This window comes from Schistocerca serialis, chromosome 7 (assembly GCF_023864345.2).
Source record: "Schistocerca serialis cubense isolate TAMUIC-IGC-003099 chromosome 7, iqSchSeri2.2, whole genome shotgun sequence".
Lineage (NCBI taxonomy): Eukaryota > Metazoa > Arthropoda > Insecta > Orthoptera > Acrididae > Schistocerca > Schistocerca serialis.
This window is the reverse complement of record NC_064644.1, coordinates 510,212,347-510,237,699: the sequence shown is the minus strand read 5'-3', so window position 1 is coordinate 510,237,699 and position 25,353 is coordinate 510,212,347. Positions and strand designations below refer to the sequence as shown.

The 25,353-nt window shown below is 38.5% G+C and overlaps 2 protein-coding genes across 4 annotated transcripts in view; one reads left to right on the top strand and one right to left on the bottom strand.

Moving 5' to 3' along the window:
• Positions 1 to 23,737, bottom strand: part of LOC126412643 (uncharacterized) — a 35,044-nt gene extending 11,307 nt beyond the window's left edge. The window contains exons 1-2 of the mRNA XM_050082328.1: positions 23,484 to 23,737; positions 20,076 to 20,163 (exon numbers count right to left, since the gene is read on the bottom strand). Coding sequence (XP_049938285.1) covers positions 20,076 to 20,163; positions 23,484 to 23,697 — 302 coding nt within the window. The 5' untranslated portion in view covers positions 23,698 to 23,737. The remainder of the gene's footprint in view (positions 1 to 20,075; positions 20,164 to 23,483) is intronic.
• LOC126412642 (uncharacterized) overlaps positions 2,006 to 25,353 on the top strand; it is a 34,093-nt gene continuing 10,745 nt past the window's right edge. Inside the window, exons 1-2 of one of the 3 annotated variants that reach the window (XM_050082322.1) lie at positions 2,006 to 2,272; positions 4,643 to 4,886. In XM_050082322.1, the coding sequence (XP_049938279.1) occupies positions 2,059 to 2,272; positions 4,643 to 4,770 (342 nt within the window). In that variant the 5' untranslated portion in view covers positions 2,006 to 2,058 and the 3' untranslated portion in view covers positions 4,771 to 4,886. Of the gene's footprint in view, positions 2,273 to 4,642; positions 4,887 to 25,353 lie in introns of those variants that run through there. The other 2 variants (XM_050082324.1, XM_050082326.1) reach the window with 2 other exon arrangements.

Here is a 25,353-nt window from a genome sequence, read left to right as displayed (position 1 = left end):
AGCGGTGTACCGTAGGTCTCTGGAAGAGCGTAGCGTTCCGTTTTCTAGAAGGAACGTCGTACAGATGTACAGAACTATAGACCTATATCTCTTACGTCGATCAGTTGTAGAGTTTTGGAACACGTTTTATCATCGAGTATGACTATTCTGGACACTAGAAATCAACTCTGTAGGAATCAGCATGGATTTCGAAAAATACGATCATGTGAAACCCAGCTCGCGCTGTTCGCCCACGAGACTCAGAGGGCCATAGACACAGGTTCCCAGGTAGATGTCGTGTTTCTTCACTTCCGCAAGGCGTTTGATGCAGTTCCTCACAGTCGTTTAATGAACAAAGTAAGAGAATAAGGACTATCAGACCAGTTGTGTGATTGGATTGAAGAGTTCCTAGAGAACAGAACGCCGCATGTCATTCTCAATGGAGAGGAGTCTTCCGAAGTGAGAGTGATTCAGGTGTGTCGAAGGGGAGTGTCGTAGGACCGTTGCTATTCAGAATATATATAAATGACCGTGTGGTCAACATTGTAATTTAACTGAGGCTTCTTGCGGATGATGCTGTAGTATATCGAGAGGTTGTAACAATGGAAAATTGTACTGAAATCCAGGAGGTTCTGCAACGAATTGACGCATGGTGCAGGGAATGGCAACTGAATCTAAATGTAGACAAGTGCAATGTGCTGCGAATACACAGAAAGAAGGATCCTTTATCATTTAGCTACAACTGGAATCAGTTCATTCCATAAATTATCTAGGTGTAGGCATTAGGAGTGATTTAAACTGGATTGACCATGTAAAGTTAATAGTCGGTAAAGCAGATGCCAGACTGAGATTCATTGGAAGAATCCTAAGGAAATGCAGTCCGAAAACAAAGGAAGTAGGTTACAGAAACTTGTTCTCCCACTGCTTGAATACTGGCCACCAGTGTGGGATCTGTACCAGATAGGGTTGATAGAAGAGAGAGAGAAGATCCAACGGAGAGCAGCAAGCTTCGTCAAAGGAAAGCGTTACTGGATAAACTCCGGTGGAAGACTCTGCAAGAGAGACGGTCAGTAGCTCGGTACGGGCTTTTGTTGAAGTTTCGAAGTCATACCTTCACTGAGGAGTCAGGCAGTATATTGCTCCCTCCTACGTATATTTCGTGAAGAGACCATGAGGATAAAATCACAGAGATTATAGCCCACACGGAGGCATACCGACAGTCTTTTCTTCCACGAACAATACGAGACTGGAATAGAAGGAGAAACCAATAGAGGTACTCAACGTACCCACCGCCACACACCGTCAGGTGGCTTGCGGAGTATGGATGTAGATGCAGGTGTGGAAGTGATAAATGCCTAATGGTTCTCACTGTTGCTATTTTTGTCTGAATGGGAAAAACGACGAAAGAACTGAAAGAAAATCACTATTGTGGAATGTAGTTGCATGGCACCAAACGTCGATGTTGGGGTTCACAGTCTACCTACCTGTAATGATCTATGGTAAAGAGAATTTAGGGAAACTCTTAACAAGTGCATAGGTTGCATAAGACAAACTTATACTTCATGATAAACAAATTCAAAGATTATTGTTAGTTATTGGTACAAAGAGATGCCGATTTTGAACATAAGATATCGGAGGATGACGGGAAAACATTCTACAGTTTTAGCTAAGTAAGGACAATTGTTGCGTAAGGTAACGAGAACAATGAACAGATTAACAGTAGATAAAAGTCCTACGCGTTTTTAAATTAGTCGTTATTCTAAGTCAGTGCTGTTGTATGCACTTCCCATACGAAGGAGAGAAATCCATCATTCAAGTTGCTTACAATTGCTTACAATTTTCCTCCGTCTCGTATAACCTTCAGCATCAAGGTTTCATACCAAATCCCCCAAGATATTTGTGGCAGTAACTTATGACGACGATATGGCCAATCGCGCTTTTGAAGTACACACTAAGTAGCTGTCCTTGCGTGCCACAATTTGGGAGATAAGAGTCCGACACGCCGTATAAGAGGAGGTCGGTGTGCTCACTAATGGCACTTCTATTGAGGCATCCAACGTAGTAGAAGACACTGCAGCCATGAAGGCGTCCCTTGTCGTGCTGATCGCTGGAGTGTTACTCGTGGCGTACTGCACGCCGTTCGCTGTTGCAGACGATGAAGATGAAGCGGTGGATGAAGCAGCCGAGAACAGAGACGCTGCTGACGACGACACCGACGGCTCAGCAGACGACGACGCCGACGACCGAGGTGATGAGGAGGGTCTAAGTGGAGAGAGCAGGCGGGCAGCCAAAGGTAAACAGCAGCTGAGGCGGGCAGACTGTGCACGGCGTAGCATTCGCTGCATCGGGTTATGGTGTAGACTACGAGTCTATGTGTACTTTCTTGTAGGTTTTAGTCCCTAGTTGATAATGTACATTATTCTGACACTTTAAAGCTGAAGGCATTCGTCTCTAGACGAGACAGGTGGTTCAAGGACCTTTGTTTTTATTTTTATACCATTACTGAATACATTAAATATACTGCTACATTCAACCGCAGTGTTCTTTCACTGTGGTTGTATGGCTCGCTAAAACAGTTATATTTGCTAAATAAGGATCCTGCTTAAGGCCCAATTGATTTACGTCGACCCCAAAAGGAGAATTACCTATTTATGTTCAAGATAGCTAATACTCAAATGGCTTAAGAAAATAATGTTCAAATAACACATTTAAAAAAATCTTGTATGAAGGGTTTCACAAAGTTTTTGTTATGAAATTCTACACAAATGACACTTACTGAACAGGATACGACATTAACAGTAAGATGTAAAACCAACTCCTAAAGTCTCTTACTTCTCTCATGAGAACCAGTGACATTATGTTGGCATCCAGTAAGTGCAACATTATGAAAGAACTAACAAAGACGCTACCATTACTCGCTGCACTTTATGTGTTTTTTTCTGTTGGCATTTGTGTTACGTTATAAACCTACTAGAATAGTTTGCACAAGACACAGTCAGCAGACAAGTTACTTGATTACAAGGGTAATCATTACTAGAGAGCCACTAAAGTACTGTCCCTGTTATAGACGAACGTATAAGACAAAAACTGCTTCTTAGACATTTTGTAATGTCATTCCTTTAAGGAAGAGTATAAGGAATGTGTTTCTGATCCTGCTGATTAACTAGAATCTTTAAGCCGGATTGTAATTTTTGTTGCGATATGTAAGTATTTTTAATACATAAAACATTAAAAAATTATCACAGTGTAACTATAAGCAACACCTTAATCAAACAAGCCTCATAAAGCAGAAAGTAGTTTTAGAATTAGGATGTAGAATCGCAAGTACTCAGAAATCAATCTAAGAGTTTTCTAACTTGGAAGAACATGTTGTCTTTTGAGCAACACATACTATACGTTTTTGAGCTAACCATTTAGTTACTGGTCATTTAATCCTTCTTTTAGATCAGAAAGAATATTGCTGTTAATACTCTTTCTAGAAGGACAATACGTATGTGCCAACACACAAATTTAGAAAAATAGCTGAAAATTTACTGAAATTGGTTAAACGTTAATCATATGTTTCGAAAATTCATAGTGCCATCAGGGAGATTGGAAGCTGTCTTCTTGCCACATTTTTTTAAGCGCTTTAACATGTCTCAGGATTCATCTCAAGAGCAAGTCGCAGAAATTAGGTTTTAGCATAAAAATGCCATAAGTCTTACAGCTTAAGATGTGTGCATACTTCTGACCTTTACAAGGAGGTATGTTTAGCAGTGATGGAGTTGAAGTTATCACAGGTACATAGCTTATACCTGCTTGTGCTTCATCCAAATTATAAAGATACAGGGCGATTCATATTACTGTTTATGAAACCAAAAGTGACGTAGAACACATGAGACATATATGGTCGCAAATGTCAGGAAATCCCTCAACCAAGTGGATGACAAATGTAGCACACGTGATGGTACCAGGGGATACATACTTTAATGCAAGTGCAGTAGCTAGATCAGTCTATCCACCCTGTAGTGGCACTTCTACACATTGCTCCACAAGGGTATTCTGCGTTTATTCTTGCATTATACAGTGTGGTACAGTAGTGTTCATGGTAGTGGCAATACAAGACTGTGGTGAATCTATCTACCATTAGGAAAACGTAGTACGCTGTCACAGTAGTGTTTAGTACTGACCACTACCACTGAACGTGTGGGAGTTACATGAACTGGTCATGTAACATGTTCATCATTCGTCAACCACATTGGGGATATTTGCTGACGTTTGGGGCTCCATGTATCTTGTATTAAATTTCTTGTCACATAGTCATATACACCACTTTGAGAGTTTTTAAACATTAATGAAAATCACCCTGTGTATATCAGATCACTATAGTGTAAAATATCCACTTAGAGCTACACTGTGTACAGCTGGAAATACTACAACGGAAAGTTATAGCTTAGAGCAGTGCTCTTGATATTTGAAGCAGCAATTACCTCAAAGGAAATCAGTTAGAAAAACAAGTTGTGTGTGATCCAATTCTTCAGTGTGTTACATACTTATCAAATTTAAGGTTTTTATCTGTGTCAACTGAAGACAGAAGTTGCTGTTCAGCCGACTAACATTTTCTGATGTGACAGGAGTGTACGCAGGTGCCACAAGAACTTCATATTCTTCGTTTATTGTTGAGCAGGTGCTCACGCCAGGGCCAGCCACATGAAACATGCACGTGCAGGCAGCCGACACATTGCGTCCAGAGCTGGTAGCAGACTCCATGCCAGGTCAGGCGCCGCCCGCAGAGCTGCACACAGCAAGTAGTCGCTGTTGCTTAGGGAGCGCCACACTGCAGAGGCGCAGTCTGGAGCTGCTCCCACTGTACTGTACCGTGCACTCATCTGGAGAAAATAAAGCACCACTGTACTTTGTGGCAAACATATGCGTCTATTACTCATTGTCCTATAAATGTAAGATCAAGTGCAAACACAGGTAATAACTAAACATGGTAAAAAGTTGCAAAAGTTCCAAAATCTTATAAGTGTTCCAGTTCTTGGGTGTAAACGATATGTTCGGTCCGATATCATACTACAAGCTTTATATCATTATCTGTGCACTTTGCACTGTGAGGTGAAGGCAGATTGTATTTATTCTTAAGGAATGATGATCTATTGTATAGAGCGCTAGGGTGCTTACACCTGTGTCTTATTGGGTCAGTGTTTGTGAAGACACAGGAAACGACATCTTTGTAGCAACTATAGACATGACTGCAGCAAGATGTTGCATGTCCAGTATAGAGGCAGAATGAGAATTTTGATTTTAGTGTTTGACGGGTATATGCCTGTTAATCTTTGTCCTAACTCAGCTCAATACATAAGGGTATGTGACTTCAATAAAATGACTTTAAAGTGTGCTCTTTGCCTAGACAATCATGACTCAAGGAGTAACTGATAATGCTATTTGAGCACATTTTTATAAACATATGTAGTACAAAGTAATTAAATTTTGCAACTGAAACAAGTGTGGGCATGAATGAATACTGGAACGAATTAAGGGACATAGTTGCTTCTCAAAGTTTTGTAGCATTGTTCAGCGAATGTATACTACATACGACATGTATGTAGACCAAGGCCAGTGAGGATGTGAGCCTCAATCTGATAGTCAAGAGATGTGTGCCCAAGAAATGGAATATAATCATTATGTCAGATATAATCTCGAAAACAAGTTGTCTCAGAGTCTCGGCAACACTACTTACTTTCTGAGATGTATGCAAAGATTTCAACGATCTTTTGCTGACTGCTGTTTGGAACGCCTTCTGCTGATTGCACTTTTACTTCACATGAACTAATAGTCCTGTTGAAGGCAGAGTTAACAGTAAATTTCGTGTACGAATTAAATACAGACCCCAGAGTGAATAATAAATCATGTGTGCAGTAGAAATTTAGCATTTATATCAAAAGTGACTGGGGAAGGAAGATAAATGATACACATATTAACTAAATTACCTATTACCAATACTCAATGCTAAAGCAATAACAAATGGAGGATTACACAAGCCGTCTAGTAGATCATGTGGTAGACAAAGCCACAATATGTGAGAAACTGTACAAAGAGAAATTTTAAACATATCGGCAGTGAAGAACGCCCTTGAATTAGCGGTAATGTGATGTAGTCATCACCTCCGACTGTACTGGTAAACGCATGAGAATCAAATACTATACCACAGACATGGCTCAAAACATATCTCTTTGACCAAAGCAAGTTAAGTCTGAAAACAATATCAGGTCTACTTAAGGACCTGGAACATTGCATACAGAGTAGTATACCAAACTGCGAAAAGCTTCCTGCAACTTCACCATAATGCCAATCGGACCTCAACGGCGGCCAACCCAGTTACTGCTCGCACTGAAGCCATCATAATGTAATGTCAATTCAGGTAACTAGAGTTCATTAGCAAGTTGCAACACTAGTCGTCCAGAACAGAACATGCGGAATTGTGATATGAGAAAATCGAAACACTAGGGCAACACTTTGTTCACTATAAAATAAAGCCCACAAACACATGACACTGCACATGTAATTCAGTGTTGGGACCATACACTGTATCTGCAAGATATAGACTGTTGACATGCCATCACTGGACTGAATTAAGCAATTGATTGTTCTGACAGGAAAAGCTTCTAAACGGGCTTGTGAGCCAGAATTCATGTAAGAATGAATAAATTGAACATTGATATTTTAACGAATGGCTTTCATCTAACTACCCTTGCATTTACAGCAAATCTCGAATGCTCTTTTGCAGGGTGGTGAGCATTCCAGAAGTGATAACTTAACCTACTGGCTGCACCTAAAACAAACACAGTAATTATTGAGTAACTACACTAACATATAATGGACTGGTACTGTAATAGCAATATAATTGTTTATGGGTCCATATCAACAGAACATCATTATTTTAAATAACTGTTCTCTCACTTAATAACATTTCGTAAAAAGAGTATAAATTGTATGGCATCATTACCATATCATCAATGTTACTTCCAACAGCTCTCTTGTGGAGAAACCAGGTCTCTCAGGGGCACTCATCATCCATTTTAAGTGAATACTTAACAGAATGCTATGCTTCTGAAATCACACACACAAACACACACACACGCACACACACACACACACACACACACACACACACACACATATATATATATATATATATACATATATATATATATATTTGTGTGTGTGTGTATGTGTGTGTGACTGCATATGTGTGTGTGTGTGTGTGTGTGTGTGTGTGTGTGTGTGTGTGTGGGTGGGTGGGTGGGTGGGTGGGTGGGTGTGTGTGTGTGTGTGTGTGGGTGTGTGTGTGGGTGTGGGTGGGTGGGTGTGTATGTAGGTGTAGGTGTGTGTCTGTAATCGATATTGAGACAATATTAGTATAAATTTAGTTACTCAGAAGGACACATTAATCTTTTAGGCAGACATAAACAAAGTACTTGAATACACTGTAAATTACGATCTTTTGAATGTAACAGACATTATGAATACAGTATAAATAACAATGTAGGATGATGGTAAAGAGCACAAATGTCTACAAATGAAACTAATTTTTGAAAAGCAGAACTATCTGTAGCTCTCCTCCTGAATTTGTTCTTAAGCACTAAACAACATAATATAATAAACTTTTAATATCAGTCTGTTGTCGAATGACTCAAAGTTAATGCCATTGTTTACACTATTGTTTGTGTAGAAAATGATGCAGGGATGGGGCTTAGAATGCTCTTAAGAAGCTCTTTTTAGAATGAACTGTGTCTTCAACTCTAGTTGTCTGCTCTTCTCTTTTAATAAAATCTCTACTAACATAAAGTCAGACCCATTGTCCACAGCTACATGTCATAAAACATTGTGTTCATTGTCCATACTCTCTCTAGATGAGGGTAATCAAATGGTCCTGTCATCATGGCATGAATGTGCACAATTCTAAGCATTTGGGATGACATGAAGACACATGTTCGATTGCATTTGTGATTGTGAGTTTTCTAAATATGTTCTAGGTATGCTTTCTATTACGTTTGGATGTCTTCAAATGAAGATAATCTTCTTCCTAGATAACACAGTTACTATTAGCAAGTAGCTCATTTAAGTTACTGCTTACGTTTTCAATGTATGTTGTACTCGAGCTAAGAAGTATGAGCATGTCATCAATGCAGCTTTTGTAATAGATAATCCCATTTTTCATCATTTCTTGTTCAGTGAAATAAATTATTTCGAAAATCATCCATGAAAATGTTTGCTAGTGTCCCTGCTGGGCAATTACTAATTTCTAAACCATCTGGCTATCTGCAGAACGTCAAACTGAATACAAATTAATTTTGAGTTAAAACAATCCTGAGTAGTTTATACATCTCTGCAATTAGGTGGTTAGTCACCTTTTTGTATGTTAGTCGATTATTTTTGATGATGTTAATTGTTTCTTCAACTGGTACATTTGCATCTGGATTGCTTAGCTCTAATGTTAAGAATTTACCAACTGTTGGGATTGTAACCTCTAAGGTGAACTCCAACAGTTCTGCTGCATTTTTTAACATGTGACTATTTGTGAATCTGTAGTTTTTAGTAGTTATCTTATTCAACTCTCGACTTACATGGTAACCTGTGCAATCGATATAATTGAAAATTGGTTTAATGGGAACCGCAATATTATGTATTTCTGGGTTAATTCTAAGTTTATGAGCACTTGAGTTGATACCTACAAACATTTTCATTCCACAATTCTTGAAATTTAGATAATTATCAGGTCTGCTCATCTGCATCTGGCTTATTATTCTGATCAATTGCCTTAATTATTTACCAAATATCCATACATACATAACTTTTCATCGCATGAAGAGTAAACAATTAAAAGGATGCTGACAACGAAAGTACAATAATTCCTTTTGCGAGTAGGTTATTTCTACATTTTCTTCTGTGGTGTTAAAATGACAAAAGTTTGAAACATTAACAGTTCTTGTCACATTATGACAATCAGTAACCACTGGTAGTGGAACAGAGATTCAAAAGCTACATAGTAAATTCCATGAGCTAAATCCTAATATTAACTTCACTATTGAAGAATACATTTCTACCAGTCTATGATAGCTCAAGAATGTAAAAAATCACTTGTGGCCTGTGTGATCAGGTATACATAGACTAACAGGAAGGAAGCTTAACATAAAATCTAAAGTACATTGTTATCCCAGTCATAAGTCTGTTTTCAGTGATCACCTTAAAATAGAAGAAAATACAATAGGGAACACTGAAAAAACATCAAAATATTTTATGAAGTGGAAAAGGGTATTCAGATTAATCTTCTTAAGGAGGCAGAGATGTATAGCAATCTGAAAACCCATTGTAAAAGATACTTAACGTACAGAGAGACCTTAATAACACAAAGTACTTTCACAATGTTACTGTCGTCTTTGCCACAATCCAGGGTTAATTATACTAATGTCCCTTGTGCCATGTTACTAACACTTAAGGACTTTGATATCAGGGCATAGATAATTTTAAGTAAAACGATGACTGTTATATATGTATTGCAAGTGAATAAAAGATACTTTGGTATCACTATCATTCGGTAGGCACTTAGGACAATTTAGAACAGTTATCCTCTTCAGGTTGACTGAGGTAAGATGGACCAGTTCTGAATTGATGTTCGATTGTATTTGGTTTCATCGGCTGATACACAGTCCACTTATTTACTTTAAGCTATCAATTAATTATGTTATATCTGTCTTATATCTTAGTCCTAACAATTATTGTCTACTGCAGCTACCCAGATAATGACGTAGATAAGATTAATTAATGTAATGACTCCCATATTTGATTTGAAGAAACTAAAGGAGTTTTGATTTCATGAATATTGAGTATGTACTGATATGTAGGTGTTTCACTGATCCAAGTTACGCCTACTGATATATCACTAGCCAATCCTAATAGGCACAAGACTGAGGGTGACCATTCAGCTGTTGTCAGCTGGTATATAATCAAGTTATGTATTTTATGTTATTAATTAACTACTGTATAGAGTAGGTGAACTGCTGTGATTGCTGCCATAACTGTATCCCCGTAAGTATGAAAGAAGGAGAGAAATGGTTTTATACCCTGCTCAGCAAGATATTCCTGCTATTAAGATAGGATAACGGTAGGGCTAACAGCACATTGTGAAATACTTACTAGTAGCTGTCCTTGCCTGCCACGCTGTGGGCGATAAGCTTCCGACGCTGGCGTGTTGTACGTGGCGCACTGCGCGCCGCTCGCTGCTGCAGAAGAAGCTGCAAATGAAACAGCCAAAACCAGGGGCGCTGATGATGACAGCACCGAGGGTCCAGAAGTCGGTGATGCTCGCGGAAACCGTGATGCGGAGGGTGGGAATGCAGAGAGCAGGCTGGCAGTGAAACTACAAACAGCGAATGAGGTGGGGAGGCTGCACTCGACCGCAGCCCCCTTTGTGCTGCCATGGCTGCCCCAGGCTGCCGCCCCCACATGGCGTCTGACTCCAGGCAGCGCGAGGGCAGTACTCACGTCGTCAGGTTCAGCTGTATTATCCGAGCCCGGCAAACCCTTCTTCACTGTGACAATCGTCCTCACACTTTAGCTGTTTAAGAACGTACACCTACCGACGACATCGACTCCAGAAGAGGCGAGAAGGTCAAGGAACTCTGTTGTTGTTATTAAACCATTAGCAGAATGTTAAATGGGCTAAATATGCAGTGTCCTCTAATACACAAATTATGGCTCGTTAATATAGTTACACTTGCTAAATATGGAACTCTGATTAAGACCCATCAGGTTTACATATTTGCCACCCTGAGAGGTTATCTATGACAATGATATCGTAGGAAGGAAGAAGGAAGATTGCGTTTAACGTTCCGTCGGGGTGAGAGGTTATCTGTGACAATGATATCGTAGGAAGGAGGAAGTAAGATAGCGTTTAACGTTCCGTCGGCATCGAGGTGCCACTCTAAGACAGAGCACAATGCTGGACTTTTTCAAGGATGGGGAAGGAAATAGGCTGTGCACATTCAAAGGAGACATCTCAGTATTTTCGTGGACGGATAAATCACGGAAAACCTAAATCTCGATTGTCGGACGCGGGTTGGAACTGTCGCCCTCCCGAATGCGAGTCCAGCTTACTAAGCACTGCACCACCTCGCTCGGTAATGGTATATTATTTCTACGTAGGTATGATAGTTAGAGTCTAAGTAACATATTACTATCAGTCATCTATACAGCGTGGTACTAAATTTGATCTATAAATTTCTGCTCCAGTTAGAGTTCCTGAATAGCTAATGATGTAAACAAAAATGCACATTCTGGAAATGAGAGTTTCCATACTATATAAACAAATACATAAAAATCAAATGTGACTGTCTTTTCCATCTTCAAAGCGAAAGAATGATGTTATTTTGACCCCAGTAGGTATTATTAAAAAGAAACTAACTAGCGTGCTATCACTGCTGTGTGCTGAGACATACACTGAACATTGTATTGATGTATCTCATTAAAATACTTGACGTCTCTTTTCCATTGGTATTGTGTTCCATACCCATAATTTTGTTTAGTGCATGGCACAGTTACTGCGTGAGTTACTTCTGATCTATACGTATTTACATACTCCACAGGCCACAGTACAGTGCGTGGCGGAGTGTACGCTGTACCTCTACTAGTCCTTACCTCTCCTTTTCCACTCGCAGACAGAGCAAATGCAAAACGACTGTCTATATGTATCCGCACGAATTCTAATTTCTCTCGCCTTATGTTTGTGATCCTTAGGGAAATTACGTTTGCGGCAGAAGAATCGCCATGCGGTCAGATTCAGATGCGGTTCTCTTGATTTTCTCAATAGTGTTCCTCGAAAAGAACGTGGCCTGTCCTCTACAGAGTCCTATGGGAGCTCCCAAAGCTTCTCCATAATACTTTGGTGTTGATCGAACCTACCGGTAACAAATATAGGCGCTTGTCTCTGAATGCTTCGATATCTTCCTTTAATCTGACGTGATGCGGATTCCAAACACTCGAACAGTTCATAAGAATGGATCACAGACAACCACATTTTTCCGAATTTTATCCTAATAAACCGAAGTAGACCATTCGTCTTCTCGACTACGATCGTTACACGTTAGTTCCATGTCATATCGCTTTGGAACGTGTAGTGTAACGACGTAAGTTTCGTTTAAATGATTTTCATTTGACATATGACCATGTGCATACTTCATCACCTACGTCAGTTACAACACACTTCAAAATTATTCAAACTATTTTTAAAATTTGTCTCTGAAAGGTTCTTGAACGAAACTGTAATTAAAACATCATCATTTGAGTCGTATGCGCAGAATTACGTCACTCAGTCCGATTGGTTTGCGTAAACTTTTTTCAATTTAGATGTTGATTGTTTCTTCTCAGAAATTATATTATTGCAAGTGATCTACTTTAATAAATATTAGAACCACATTGGATAAACTTTCGAGATTCAAACTTGCGATGAACGTTGTCAAAAATTAATACTCTTGTCACATAAATTACGTAACATAATTCTTCATAAATAAATTCTCGGAACACGTATTTAAACTTTAGTAGCATCCACTAGTTTATTATCTTCCTACATATAGACGTGAACTTGAGCCTTGACAAGACAGAACTGAACATTTACAACATGATTAACTTTCTATGACGTCATTGTTATAGAAACATTAAAATTTCTCATTTTTTTTAATTTTTAGAAGCACGACACTACAACTCGGTTTCAGGATCTTCTGTCAGCAATTTTGTATCTAAGAACCTCAAGAAATATTGTAAAAAGAAATCGCTTAAGCACGAATTAAAAGCAAAACATAGATAAGGAAACGATCCTCTGTAGACTGAAGAATCAAGAAGGGTGTGTTTTAGATATGGCTACCGATATTGTAGATAAATTTTTTGACTTTGAACAGTAAGTAATCAGACAGGCATGATAAGAAAATTAATAAATGGGCAGAGTTACATAATACCCTGGACACATTTATTAACCCCGGTACTACTTTTTATGATAGCATTGTGAACTTGTCAAATATGAATGTACTTAGCAAAGGCTTTAAGTTTAATGTTTCGACCAGGTTTAAAAAGAAAAATGTATAATAAACGATAGTTCACTCTAATCTGACAGTTGATTGAATCACAGGTTCAAGAACTGAGGTAAAATATGATAATGTGTAAAGTAGCTAACGTCATGAAAGAGATTGTAACAGCTGGCAAAAGGCAAAGGTTTCACAAAAGTGACCTACATATTATCGGTACAGTCAGTAACGAATTAAATGTGGTACAGTCATTAAATTTCAATGTAGACTAAGGCAGTTCCCTTTTTATCCTTACTAAAGCCCATATATAAGTAAAATATTTTTTTAGAAAATAATCAAACATTTTAGAATCGTGAAGCTCCCACTGGTAAATATAGTGACTGACATTCAAATGAAAATGTTTGTAGGTATCAACTCAAGTGCCCATAAACTTAGAATTAACCCCAAAATACATAATATTGCGGTTCCCATTAAACCAATTTTCAATTACATCGATAGCACAGGTTACCATGTAAGTCGAGAATCGAATAAGATAACTACTAAAAACTACAGATTCACAAATAGTCACATGTTAAAAAATGCAGCAGAACTGTTGGAGTTCACCTCAGAGGTTACAATTCCAACAGTTGGTAAATTCTTAACATAGAGCTAAGCAATCCAGATGCAAATGTACCAGTTGAAGAAACAATTAACATCATCAAAAATAATCGACTAACATACAAAAAGGTGAATAACCACCTAATTGTAGAGTTGTATAAACTACTCAGGATTGTTTTGACTCAAAATTAATTTGTATTCAGTTTGACGTTCTGCAGATAGCCAGATGGTTTAGAAATTAGTAATTGCCCAGCAGGGACACTAGCAAACATTTTCATGGATGATTTTCGAAATAATTTATTTCACTGAACAAGAAATGATGAAAAATGGGATTATCTATTACAAAAGCTGCATTGATGACATGCTCATACTTCTTAGCTCGAGTACAACATACATTGAAAACGTAAGCAGTAGCTTAAATGAGCTACTTGCTAATAGTAACTGTGTTATCTAGGAAGAAGATTATTTTCATTTGAAGACATCCAAACGTAATAGAAAGCATACCTAGAACATATTTAGAAAACTCACAATCACAAATGCAATCATACATGTGTCTTCATGTCATCCCATATGCTTAGAAGTGTGCACATTTCATGCCATGATGACAGGACCATTTGATTACCCTCATCTAGAGAGAGTATGGACAATGAACACAATGTTTTATGACATGTAGCTGTGGACAATGGGTCTGACTTTATGTTAGTAGAGATTTTATTAAAAGAGAAGAGCAGACAACAAGGGATAAGGCTAGAGAAAATAAAAAATAAAGGAAACGCTAGGTTTGTAATCACGAAATATTTAGTAAAAAATCCCATATAAAATGGCACAGGTTTTCTGAAGTAGTATTGTTAAGGTGGTTTTCCAAATAAATAATGAGGTAAGGAAAACGGTGACTCACAAAATAGAGAAAGAAGATGTATATGATAGATCACAGGTGTATAAATTCACCTGTGGTCTACATAACGATGTATATATAGACAAACAAGAAGGAAGCTTGCGATAAGATTCAAGGAATCTGTTATCCCAGTCATAAAGCTGCTTTGAGTGACCATGTTAATACACATGAACTTACAAAAATTGGTTCAAATGGCTCTGAGCACTATGGGACTTAACATCTATGGTCATCAGTCCCCTAGAACATAGAACTACTTAAACCTAACTAACATAAGGACAGCACACAACACCCAGCCATGACGAGGCAGAGAAAATCCCTGACCCCGCCGGGAATCGAACCCGGGAACCCGGGCGTGGGAAGCGAGAACGCTACCGCACGACCACGAGATGTGGGCATGAACTTACAATAGGGCACACTGAAGAAAACATGGAAACCTTGTATAAACTAAAAGACATATTGTTATGGAGGTAGAGATATATGCTAATGAAAAGGCCTTCAGGAAAACATGAAAGATCTTAAGAATATAAAGTCCTTTAGTAACTTTTCTGATGTTTTTGCCAAAATAATCATGTAATTCCACATATTGGCTTCGGTCAATTCAGGAATTGAAGCAGCTGTTCGTTTCGGCCAGTGAGAAGCTGTATTTCTCCTTTTATTCGGCACAGCACCCTAATAGAGAGAAATGGCGATGAGTGCAATAGTTTGACCACAGCCACAGCCATAAATATGAGATTCAGAAACTACACAATAAATTCCATGAGCTAAATGATAATATAGTCTTCACTATTGAAGTAACAGAATATATTTTTATTTGTTTATGACAGCTCAAGAGTGTAAAAAACCACTTGTGGCCTGTGTGACCAGGTATACATAGACCAACAAGAAGGAAACTTAAAATAAATTTTAAAGAACATTGTAATCCCAGTCATAAATCAGCTTTGAGGACCACATTAAAAAACAACAAAATACAATGGGGAACACTGAAAAAACATGGAAATATTTGAAGCAGTGGAAAAAGGTATTCAAATTAATCTTCTTATGGAGGCAGAGATGTATAACTGTCTCAAAACCCATTATAAAAGATACTTAATGTACTAACAACACAAAGTACTTAGACAAATTTATTGTTGAGTTTGCCACAATGTAGGGCAAATTATACCAATGCCCCTTATGCAATGTTATAAGTTAAGACTACATAGTTTGTGTTGAGTCCTCGTTGTCACTTTAAGTATGATTCAATATACACATAGATGTTACTAATATGGTAGGATAAAAAGTTTAAGGAATTTATCATGATCTTCGCTGTAGGCATTGTATATATCACTTTGCGCTGCGAACTATGTTTCTGGATGATCCTGTCAATGCTTCAATGCTGCATTATATTTTCTGATGTTGTGGAGTGAAATGAAATATTAAGTGGAAATTGGCAGATGAATGTGTTATTAAAAGCCATTTGAAAAACTTTATGTTGAGTATCGAACTTCTGACTGCATGTCATTCCTTATTCACCAGAGTTAAAAATTGTAGAAAGTATGATGGCATCACTAATTAGGTCACAGATAGCCAGAAGGGATCATTAAGAACAGTGACAATAAAGAGGTACCAACTGAGCTGAAGTGTGCAAATAACATTTTAGGTATTCTGCAAATGTACTAATGCAACCATTAACATAAATTTATTTGTGTGTAAGTTTTTGATAATGTTGAACACGTTCATTGCTTGTGTTGAGGCAGTATTTTATATATTGCATGTATTCATTAGTGTGGATGTCATTATCCTGGAGTTTTGGCACTGTTGGTCTTATAATTACTATAATTGTCATTATCCTGGAGTTTTGGCACTGTTGACTTATAATTACTATAATTGTCATTATCCTGGAGTTTTGGCACTGTTGGTCCTATAATTATCATAAATGTCATGAAAAATTTAGTGTTTATTAAGGATGTGATGATCGATTGCTACCACAATTCAAAATCGAAAGTTTTTTTATGTTATATGTAATTAGTAATTGTGTCTTTATTTAACGTTGTACTAGCAGCCTTTACAAAAATTTTCATGTTGAGATATAAACACTAGATGTTCACTGAGAAATAGTGTATTGTCACACATGAGAATGGGCCATACTTTGAATAAAGTTGCTATCTTTACCAGTAAAATGGTGGGCACTCACTATAGAGTTACGCTCACCATATCAATCAGTCATGATCTATGGCACTCCCACAGGACTAATACTGCAGACACTCCAGACAGGGTGAGGTGCTAGCTGCCAAAATGTTGATTGAAATGTTAATATTAGGAGTGACCGTCAGTGGTTAGTGCACTGCAGACGTCCTATATTGCCATGGCTGGAGAAGATATCATGTAGGACTGAAATCTAAGCCATTCTTCTGTCTGAGATCTCCACAATTATGTTTTCCTTCGCAGGCACGACATATTTGGTTCTGTACTTCATGATTCCATTTGTGAACAATGATTAACTTGAGTTGAAGACACAGTTCATTCTAGAAAGAGCTTCTTAAGAGCATTCTAAGCCCCATCCCTGCATCACTTTCTACACAAAAAATACTGTAAACAATGGTATTAATTTCCACTAATTCGACAGCAGACTGATATTAAAAGTTTATTATATTATGTTGTTTGGTGCTTAAGAACAAATTCAGGAGGAGAGCTACAGAAACTTCTGCTTTCCAAAAAATTAATTTCATTTGTAGATATTTGTGTTCTTTACCATCATCCTACATTGTTATTTATACTGTATTCATAATGTCTGTTACATTCAAATGATCGTAATTAACAGTGTATTCAAGTACTTTGTTTATGTCTGGCTATAAGGTTAATGTGTCCTTCTGAGTAACTAAATTTATACTAATATTGTCTCAATATCCATTATAGACACACACCTACACCTACATACACACCCACCCACCCACCTACCCACCCACCCACCCTCCCACACACCCACACAACACACACACACACACACACACACACACACACACACACACACACACAGTCAAGCACACATACAAATATATATACATATATGTGTATATATATGTATATATGTATATACACACACACACACACACACACATATATATATATATATATATATATATATATATATATATATATATATATATATATATATGTGTGTGTGTGTGTGTGTGTGTGTGTGTGTGTGTGTGTGTTTGTGTGTGATTTCAGAAGCATAGCATTCTGTTAAGTATTCACTTAAAATGGATGATGAATGCTCTTGAGAGACCTGGTTTCTCCACAAGAGAGATGTTGGAAGTAACATTGTTGATATCGTAATGATGCCATACAATTTATACTCTTTTTAGGAAATAATATTAAGTGAGAGAACAGTTATTTAAAATAATGATGTTCTGTTGATATGGACCCATAAACATATACATTGCTATTACAGTACCAGTCCATTATATGTTAGTGTAGTTACTCAATAATTACTGTGTTTGTTTTAGGTGCAGCCAGTAGGTTAAGTTATCACTTCTGGAATGCTCACCACCCTGCAAAAGAGCATTCGAGATTTGCTGTAAATGTAAGGGGAGTTTGATGAAAGCCATTCGTTAAAATATCAATGTTCAATTTATTCATTCTTACATAAATTTCTTGCTCACAAGGCCGTTTAGAAGCTTTTCCTGTCAGAACAATCGATTGCGTAATTCATTCCAGTTATGGCATGTCAACAATCTCTATCTTGCAGATACCGTGTATGGACCAGTCACACAACTGCATGTACAGTGTCACGTGTTTGTGGGCTCTATTTTATAGTGAACAAAGTGTTGCCTTAGTGTTTCGATCTTCTCATATCACAATTCCGCAAGTTCTGTTCTGGACGACTAGTGTTGCAACTTGCTTATGAACTCTAGTTTCCTGAATTGACATTACGTTCTGATGGCGTCAGTGCGAGCAGTAACTGGTTTCGCCGCCGTTGAGGACCGATCGGCATTATGGTGAAGTTCCAGGAAGCTTTTTGCAGTTTGGTATACTACTCTGTATGCAATGTTCCAGGTCCTTAAGTAGACCTGATATTGTTTTCAGACTTAACTTGCTTTGGTCAAAGAGATACGTTTTGAGCCATGTCTGTGGTACAGTATTTGATTCTCATGCGTTTACCAGTACAGACAGAGGTGATGACTACATCACATTACAGCTAATTCGAGGGGGTTCTTCACTGTCGATGTGTTTAAAATTTCTCTTTGTACAGTTTCTCACATATTGTGGCTTTGTCTATCACATGATCCACTAGACGGCTTTTGTAATCCCCCATTTGTTATTGCTTTAGCATTGAGTATTGGTAATAGGTAATTTAGTTAATATGTGTATCATTTATGTTCCTTCCCCAGTCACTTTTGATATAAATGCTAAATTTCTACTGCACACATGATTTATTATTCACTCTGGAGTCTGTATTTAATTCGTACACGAATTTTACTGTTAACTCTGCCTTCAACAGAACTATGAGTTCATGTGAAGTAAAAGTGCAATCAGCAGAAGGCGTCCTAAACAGCAGTCAGTAAAAGATCGTTGAAATCTTTGCATACATCTCAGAAAGTAAGTAGTGTTGCCGAGACTCTGAGACAACTTGTTTTCGAGATTATATCTGACATAATGATTATATTTCATTTCTTGGGCACACATCTCTTGACTATCAGATTGAGGCTCACATCCTCACTGGCCTTGGTCTACATACATGTCGTATGTAGTATACATTCGCTGAACAAAGCTACAAAACTTTGAGAAGCAACTGTGTCCCTAAATTCGTTCCAGTATTCATTCATGCCCACACTTATTTCAGTTGCAAAATTTAATTATTTTGTACTACATATGTTTATAAAAATGTGCTCAAATAGCGTTATCAGTTACTCCTTGAGTCATGATTGTCTAGGCAAAGAGCACATTTTAAGGTCATGTTATTGAAGTCACATACCCTTATGTATTGAGCTGAGTTAGGACAAAGATTAACAGGCATATACCCGTCAAACACTAAAATCAAAATTCTCATTCTGCCTCTGTATTGGACATGTAACAGCTTGCTGCAGTCATCTCTGCGGTTACTACAAATATGTCGTTTCTTGTGTCTTCACAACCACTGACCCAATAAGACACAGGTGTAAGTACCCTAGCGCTCTATACTGTAGAAAATTATTCCTTAAGAATAAATACAATCTGCCTTCACCTCACAGTGCAAAGTACACAGATAATGATATAAAGCTTGTAGTATAATATTGGACCGAACATATCGTTTACACCTGAAAACTGGAACACTTATAAGATTTTGGAACTTTTGCAACTTTTTTCCATATTTAGTTATTACCTGTGTGTGCACTTGATCTTACATATATAGGACAATGAGTAATAGACACATATGTTTGCCACAAAGTACAGTGGTGCTTTATTTTCTCCAGATGAGTGCAGGGTACAGTACAGTGGGAGCAGCTCCAGACTGCGCCTCTGCAGTGTGGCGCTCCCTAAGCAACAGCGACTACTTGCTGTGTGCAGCTCTGCGGACGGCGCCTGACCTGGCATGGGGTCTGCTTCCAGCTCTGGACGCAATGTGTCGGCTGCCTGCACGTGCATGTTTCATGTGGTCGGCCCTGGCGTGAGCACCTGCTCAACAATAAACGAAAAATATGATGTTCCTATGGCACCTGCGTACCCTCCTGTCTCATCAGAAAATGTTAGTCGGCTGAACAGCAACTTCCGTCTTCAGTTAACACAGATAAAAACCGTAAATTTGATAAGTATGTAACACACTGAAGAATTGGATCACACACAACTTGTTTTTCTAACTGATTTCCTTTGGAGTAATTGCTGCCTCAAATATCAAGAGCACTGCTCTAAGCTATAACGTTCCGTTGTAGCATATCCAGCTGTACACAGTGTAGCTTTAAGTGGATATTTTACACTGTAGTGATCTGATATACACAGGGTGATTTTCATTAATGTTTAAATACTCTCAGAGTGGTGTATATGACTATGAGACAAGAAATTTAATACAAGATACATGGAGACCCAAACGTCAGCAAATATCCACAATGTGGTTGACGAATGATGAACATGTTACATGACCAATTCATGTACCTCCCCACACGTTCAGTGGTAGTGGTCAGTACGAAACACTGCTGTGCTAGCGTAGTACTTTTTCCTAATGGTAAATAGATTCATTAAGTCTTGTACTGCCACTACCATGAGCACTAACGTATCACATTGGATAATGCAAGAATAAACGCAGAATAACCATGTGGAGCAATGTGTAGATGTGCCACTACATTGTGGGTGGGATTGACTGATCTAGCCGCTGCACTTGCACTAAGGTATATATCCCTTGGTACCATCATATGTTCAACATTTGTCATCCACTTGGTTGGTGGATTTCCTGAAATTTGCTACCATATGTGTCTCGTGTCAAATTACTTATCTCAGAGTCATCTACGCCACTTTTGGTTTCATAAACAGTAATATGAATTTCCCTGTATCTTTATAATTTGAATGAAGCACAAGCAGGTATAAGCTATGTACCTGTGATAACTTCAAGTCCATCACTGCTAAACATACCTCCTTGTAGAGGTCGGAAGTATGCACACTTCTTACGCTGTAAGACTTATGGCATTTTTATGCTAAAACCTAATTTCTGCGACTTGCTCTTGAGATGACTCCTGAGGCATGTTAAAGCGCTTAAAAAAATGTGGTAAGAAGACAGCTTGCAATCTCCCTGATGGGCACTATGAATTTTCGAAACAGATGATAAACGTTTAACCATATTTCAGTGAATTTTCTAAATTTGTGTGTTGGCACATACGTATTGTCCTACTAGAAAGAGTATTTACAGTAATTTTCTTTCTGATGTAAAAGAAGGATTAAATGACCAGTAACTAAATGGTTAACTCAGAAAGTATAGTATGTGTTGCTCAAAAGACAACATGTTCTTCCAAATTAGAAAACTCTTAGATTGATTTCTGAGTACTTGCAATTCCACATCCTAATTCTAAAACTAATATCTGCTTTATGAGGCTTGTTTCATTAAGGTGTTGCATTCAGTTACAGTGTGATAATTTTTTAATGTTGTATGTATTAAAAATACTTACATATCACAACAAAAATTACAATCCGGCTTAAAGATTCTAGTTAATCAGCAGGATCAGAAACACACATTCCTTATACTCTTCCTTAAAAGAATGACATTACAAAATGTTGAAGAAGCAGTTTTTGTCTTATACGTTTGTCTATAACAGCGACAGTACTTTAGTGGTTCTCTAGTAATCATTACCCTTGTAATCAAGTAACTGGTCTGCTGATTGTGTCTTGTGCAAACTATTCTTGTAGGTTAATAACGTAACACAAATACCAAGAGAAAAAAAACACATAAAGTGCAGCGAGTAATGGTAGCGTCTTTGTTAGTTCTTTCATAATGTTGCACTTACTGGATGCCAGCATACTATCACTGGTTCTCATGAGAGAAGTAAGAGACTTTAGGAGTTGGTTTTACATATTACTGTTAATATCGTATCCTGTTCAGTAAGTGTCATTTGTGTAGAATTTTATAACAAAAACATTGTAAAACCCCTCATACAAGATTTATTGAAATGTGTTATTTGAACATTATTTTCTTAAGCCATTTCAGTATTACCTATCTTCAACATACAATAGGTAATTCGCCTTTTGGGGTCGATGTAAATCAATTGGGCCTTAAGCAGGTTCCGTATTTAGCAAATACAGGGTGATTCAAAAAGAATACCACAACTTTAGTAATTTAAAACTCTGCAACGACAAAAGGCAGAGCTAAGCACTATCTGTCGGCGAATTAAGGGAGCTATAAAGTTTCATTTAGTTGTACATTTGTTTGCTTGAGGCGCTGTTGACTAGGCGTCAGCGTCAGTTGATGCTAAGATGGCGACCACTCAACAGAAAGCTTTTTGTGTTATTAAGTACGGCAGAAGTGAATCGACGACAGTTGTTCAGCGTGCATTTCGAACGAATCCGCGGGTAACAACTCAGTATGAATGTGACTCGCCTAAGGTGAACGTTTTCTGTGCCATTGCAGCCAATAAAGTTTTTGGTCCCTTTTTCTTCGAAGGTGCTACTGTAACTGGACTACAGTATCTGGAGATGTTAGAGAATTGGCTGTTCCCTCAGCTCGAACAAGAAGCACAACAACTCATACTTCAGCAGGATGAAGCGCCACCACATTGGCACTTATCTGTCCGTAACTACGTACCTGAACGTCAACTACCCGAGGCGATGGATCGGCCGCCAGGCAGCCCGTGACAGAGCACTTCATCACTGGCCTCCAAGAAACCCTGATCTTACCCCCTGCGATTTTTTCTTATGGGGGTATGTTAAGGATATGGTGTTTCGGCCACCTCTCCCAGCCACAATTGATGATTTGAAACCAGAAATAACAGCAGCTATCCAAACCGTTACCCCTGGTATGCTACAGAGAGTGTGGAACGAGTTGGAGTATCGGGTTGATATTGCTCGAGTGTCTGGAGGGGGCCATATTGAACATCTCTGAACTTGTTTTTGAGTGAAAAAAAACCTTTTTAAATACTCTTTGTAATGATGTATAACAGAAGGTTACATTATGTTTCTTTCATTAAATACACATTTTTAAAGTTGTGGTATTCTTTTTGAATCACCCTGTATAACTATTTTAACGGGCCACACAACCACAGTGAAAGAACACTGAGGTTGAATGTAGCAGTATATTTAATGTATACAGTAATGGTATAAAAATAAAAACAAAGGTCCTGGAACCACCTGTCTCGTCTAGAAACGAATACCTTCAGCTTTTAAAGTGTCAGAATAATGTACATTACCAACTAGGGACTTAAACCTACAAGAAAGTACACATAGACTCGCAGTCGACACCATAACCTGACGCAGCGAATGCTACGCCGTGCAGTCTGCCCGCCTCAGCTGCTGTTTACCTTTGGCTGCCCGCCTGCTCTCTCCAATTAGACCCTCCTCATCACCCCTGTCGTCGGCGTCGTCGTCTGCTGAGCCGTCGGTGTCGTCGTCAGCAGCGTCTCTGTTCTCGGCTGCTTCATCCACCACTTCATCTTCATCGTCTGCAACAGCGAACGGCGTGCAGTACGCCACGAGTAACACTCCAGCGATCAGTAGGACAAGGGACGCCTTCATGGCTGCAGTGTCTTCTACTACGTTGGATGCCTCAATACAAGTGCCATTAGTGAACACACCGACCTCCTCTTATACGGCGTGTCGGACTCTTATCTCCCAAATTGTGGCACACAAGGACAGCAACTTAGTGTGTACTTCAAAAGCGCGATTGGCCATATCGTCGTCATAAGTTACTGCCACAAATATCTTGGGGGACTTGGTATGAAACCTTGATGCTGAAGGTTATACGAGACGGAGGAAAATTGTAAGCAGTTGTAGGCAACTTGAATGATGGATTTCTCTCCTTCGTATGGGAAGTGCATACAACAGCACTGACTTAGAATAACGACTAATTTAAAAACGCGTAGGACTTTCATCTATTGTTAATCTGTTCATTGTTCTCGTTGCCTTACGCAACTATTGTCCTTACTTAGATAAAACTGTAGAATGTTTTCCCATCATCCTCTGATATCTTATGTTCAAAATCGGCATCTCTTTGTACCAATAACTAACAATAATCTTTGAATTTGTTTATCATGAAGCATACGTTTGTCTTATGCAACTTATGCACTTGTTAAGAGTTTCCCTAAATTCTCTTTACCATAGATCATTACAGGTAGGTAGACTGTGAACGACGTTTGGTGCCATGCAACTACATTCCACATTAGTGATGTTCTTTCAGTTCCTTCATCGTTTCTCCCATTCAGACAAAAATAGCAACAGTGAGAACCATGAGGCATTTATCACTTCCACACCTGCATCTACATCCATACTCCGCAAACCACCTAACGGTGTGAGGCGGAGGGTACGTTGAGTACCTCTATTGGTGTCTCCTTCTATTCCAGTCTCGTATTGTTCGTGGAGGAAAAGATTGTCGGTATGCCTCCGTGTGGGCTCTAATTTTATCCTCATGGTCTCTTCACGAAATATACGTAGGAGGGAGCAATATACTGCCTGACTCCTCAGTGAAGGTATGTCTTCGAAACTTCAACAAAAGCCCGTACCGAGCTACTGACCGTCTCTCTTGCAGAGTCTTTCACCGGAGTTTATCAGTAACGCTTTCCTTTTTACGAAGTCCGCTGCTCTCCGTTGGATCTTCTCTCTCTCTTCTATCAACCTTATCTGGTATGGATCCCACACTGGTGACCAGGATTCAAGCAGTGGGAGAACAAGTTTCTGTAACCTACTTCCTTTGTTTTCGGACTGCATTTCCTTAGGATTCTTCCAATGAATCTCAGTCTGGCATCTGCTTTACCGACTATTAACTTTACATGGTCACTCCAGTTTAAATCACTCTTAATGCCTACACATAGATAATTTATGGAATGAACTGATTCCAGTTGTAGCTAAATGATAAAGGATCCTTCTTTCTGTGTATTCGCAGCACATTGCACTTGTCTACATTTAGATTCAGTTGCCATTCCCTGCACCATGCGTCAATTCGTTGAAGATCCTCCTGGATTTCAGTACAATTTTCCATTGTTACAACCTCTCGATATACAACAGCATCATCCGCAAAAAGCCTCAGTGAAATTACAATGTTGTCCAGAAGGTCATTTACATATATTCTGAATAGCAGCGGTCCTACGACACTCCCCTTCGACACACCTGAATCACTCTCACTTCGGAAGACTCCTCTCCATTGAGAACGACATGCGGCGTTCTGTTATCTAGGAA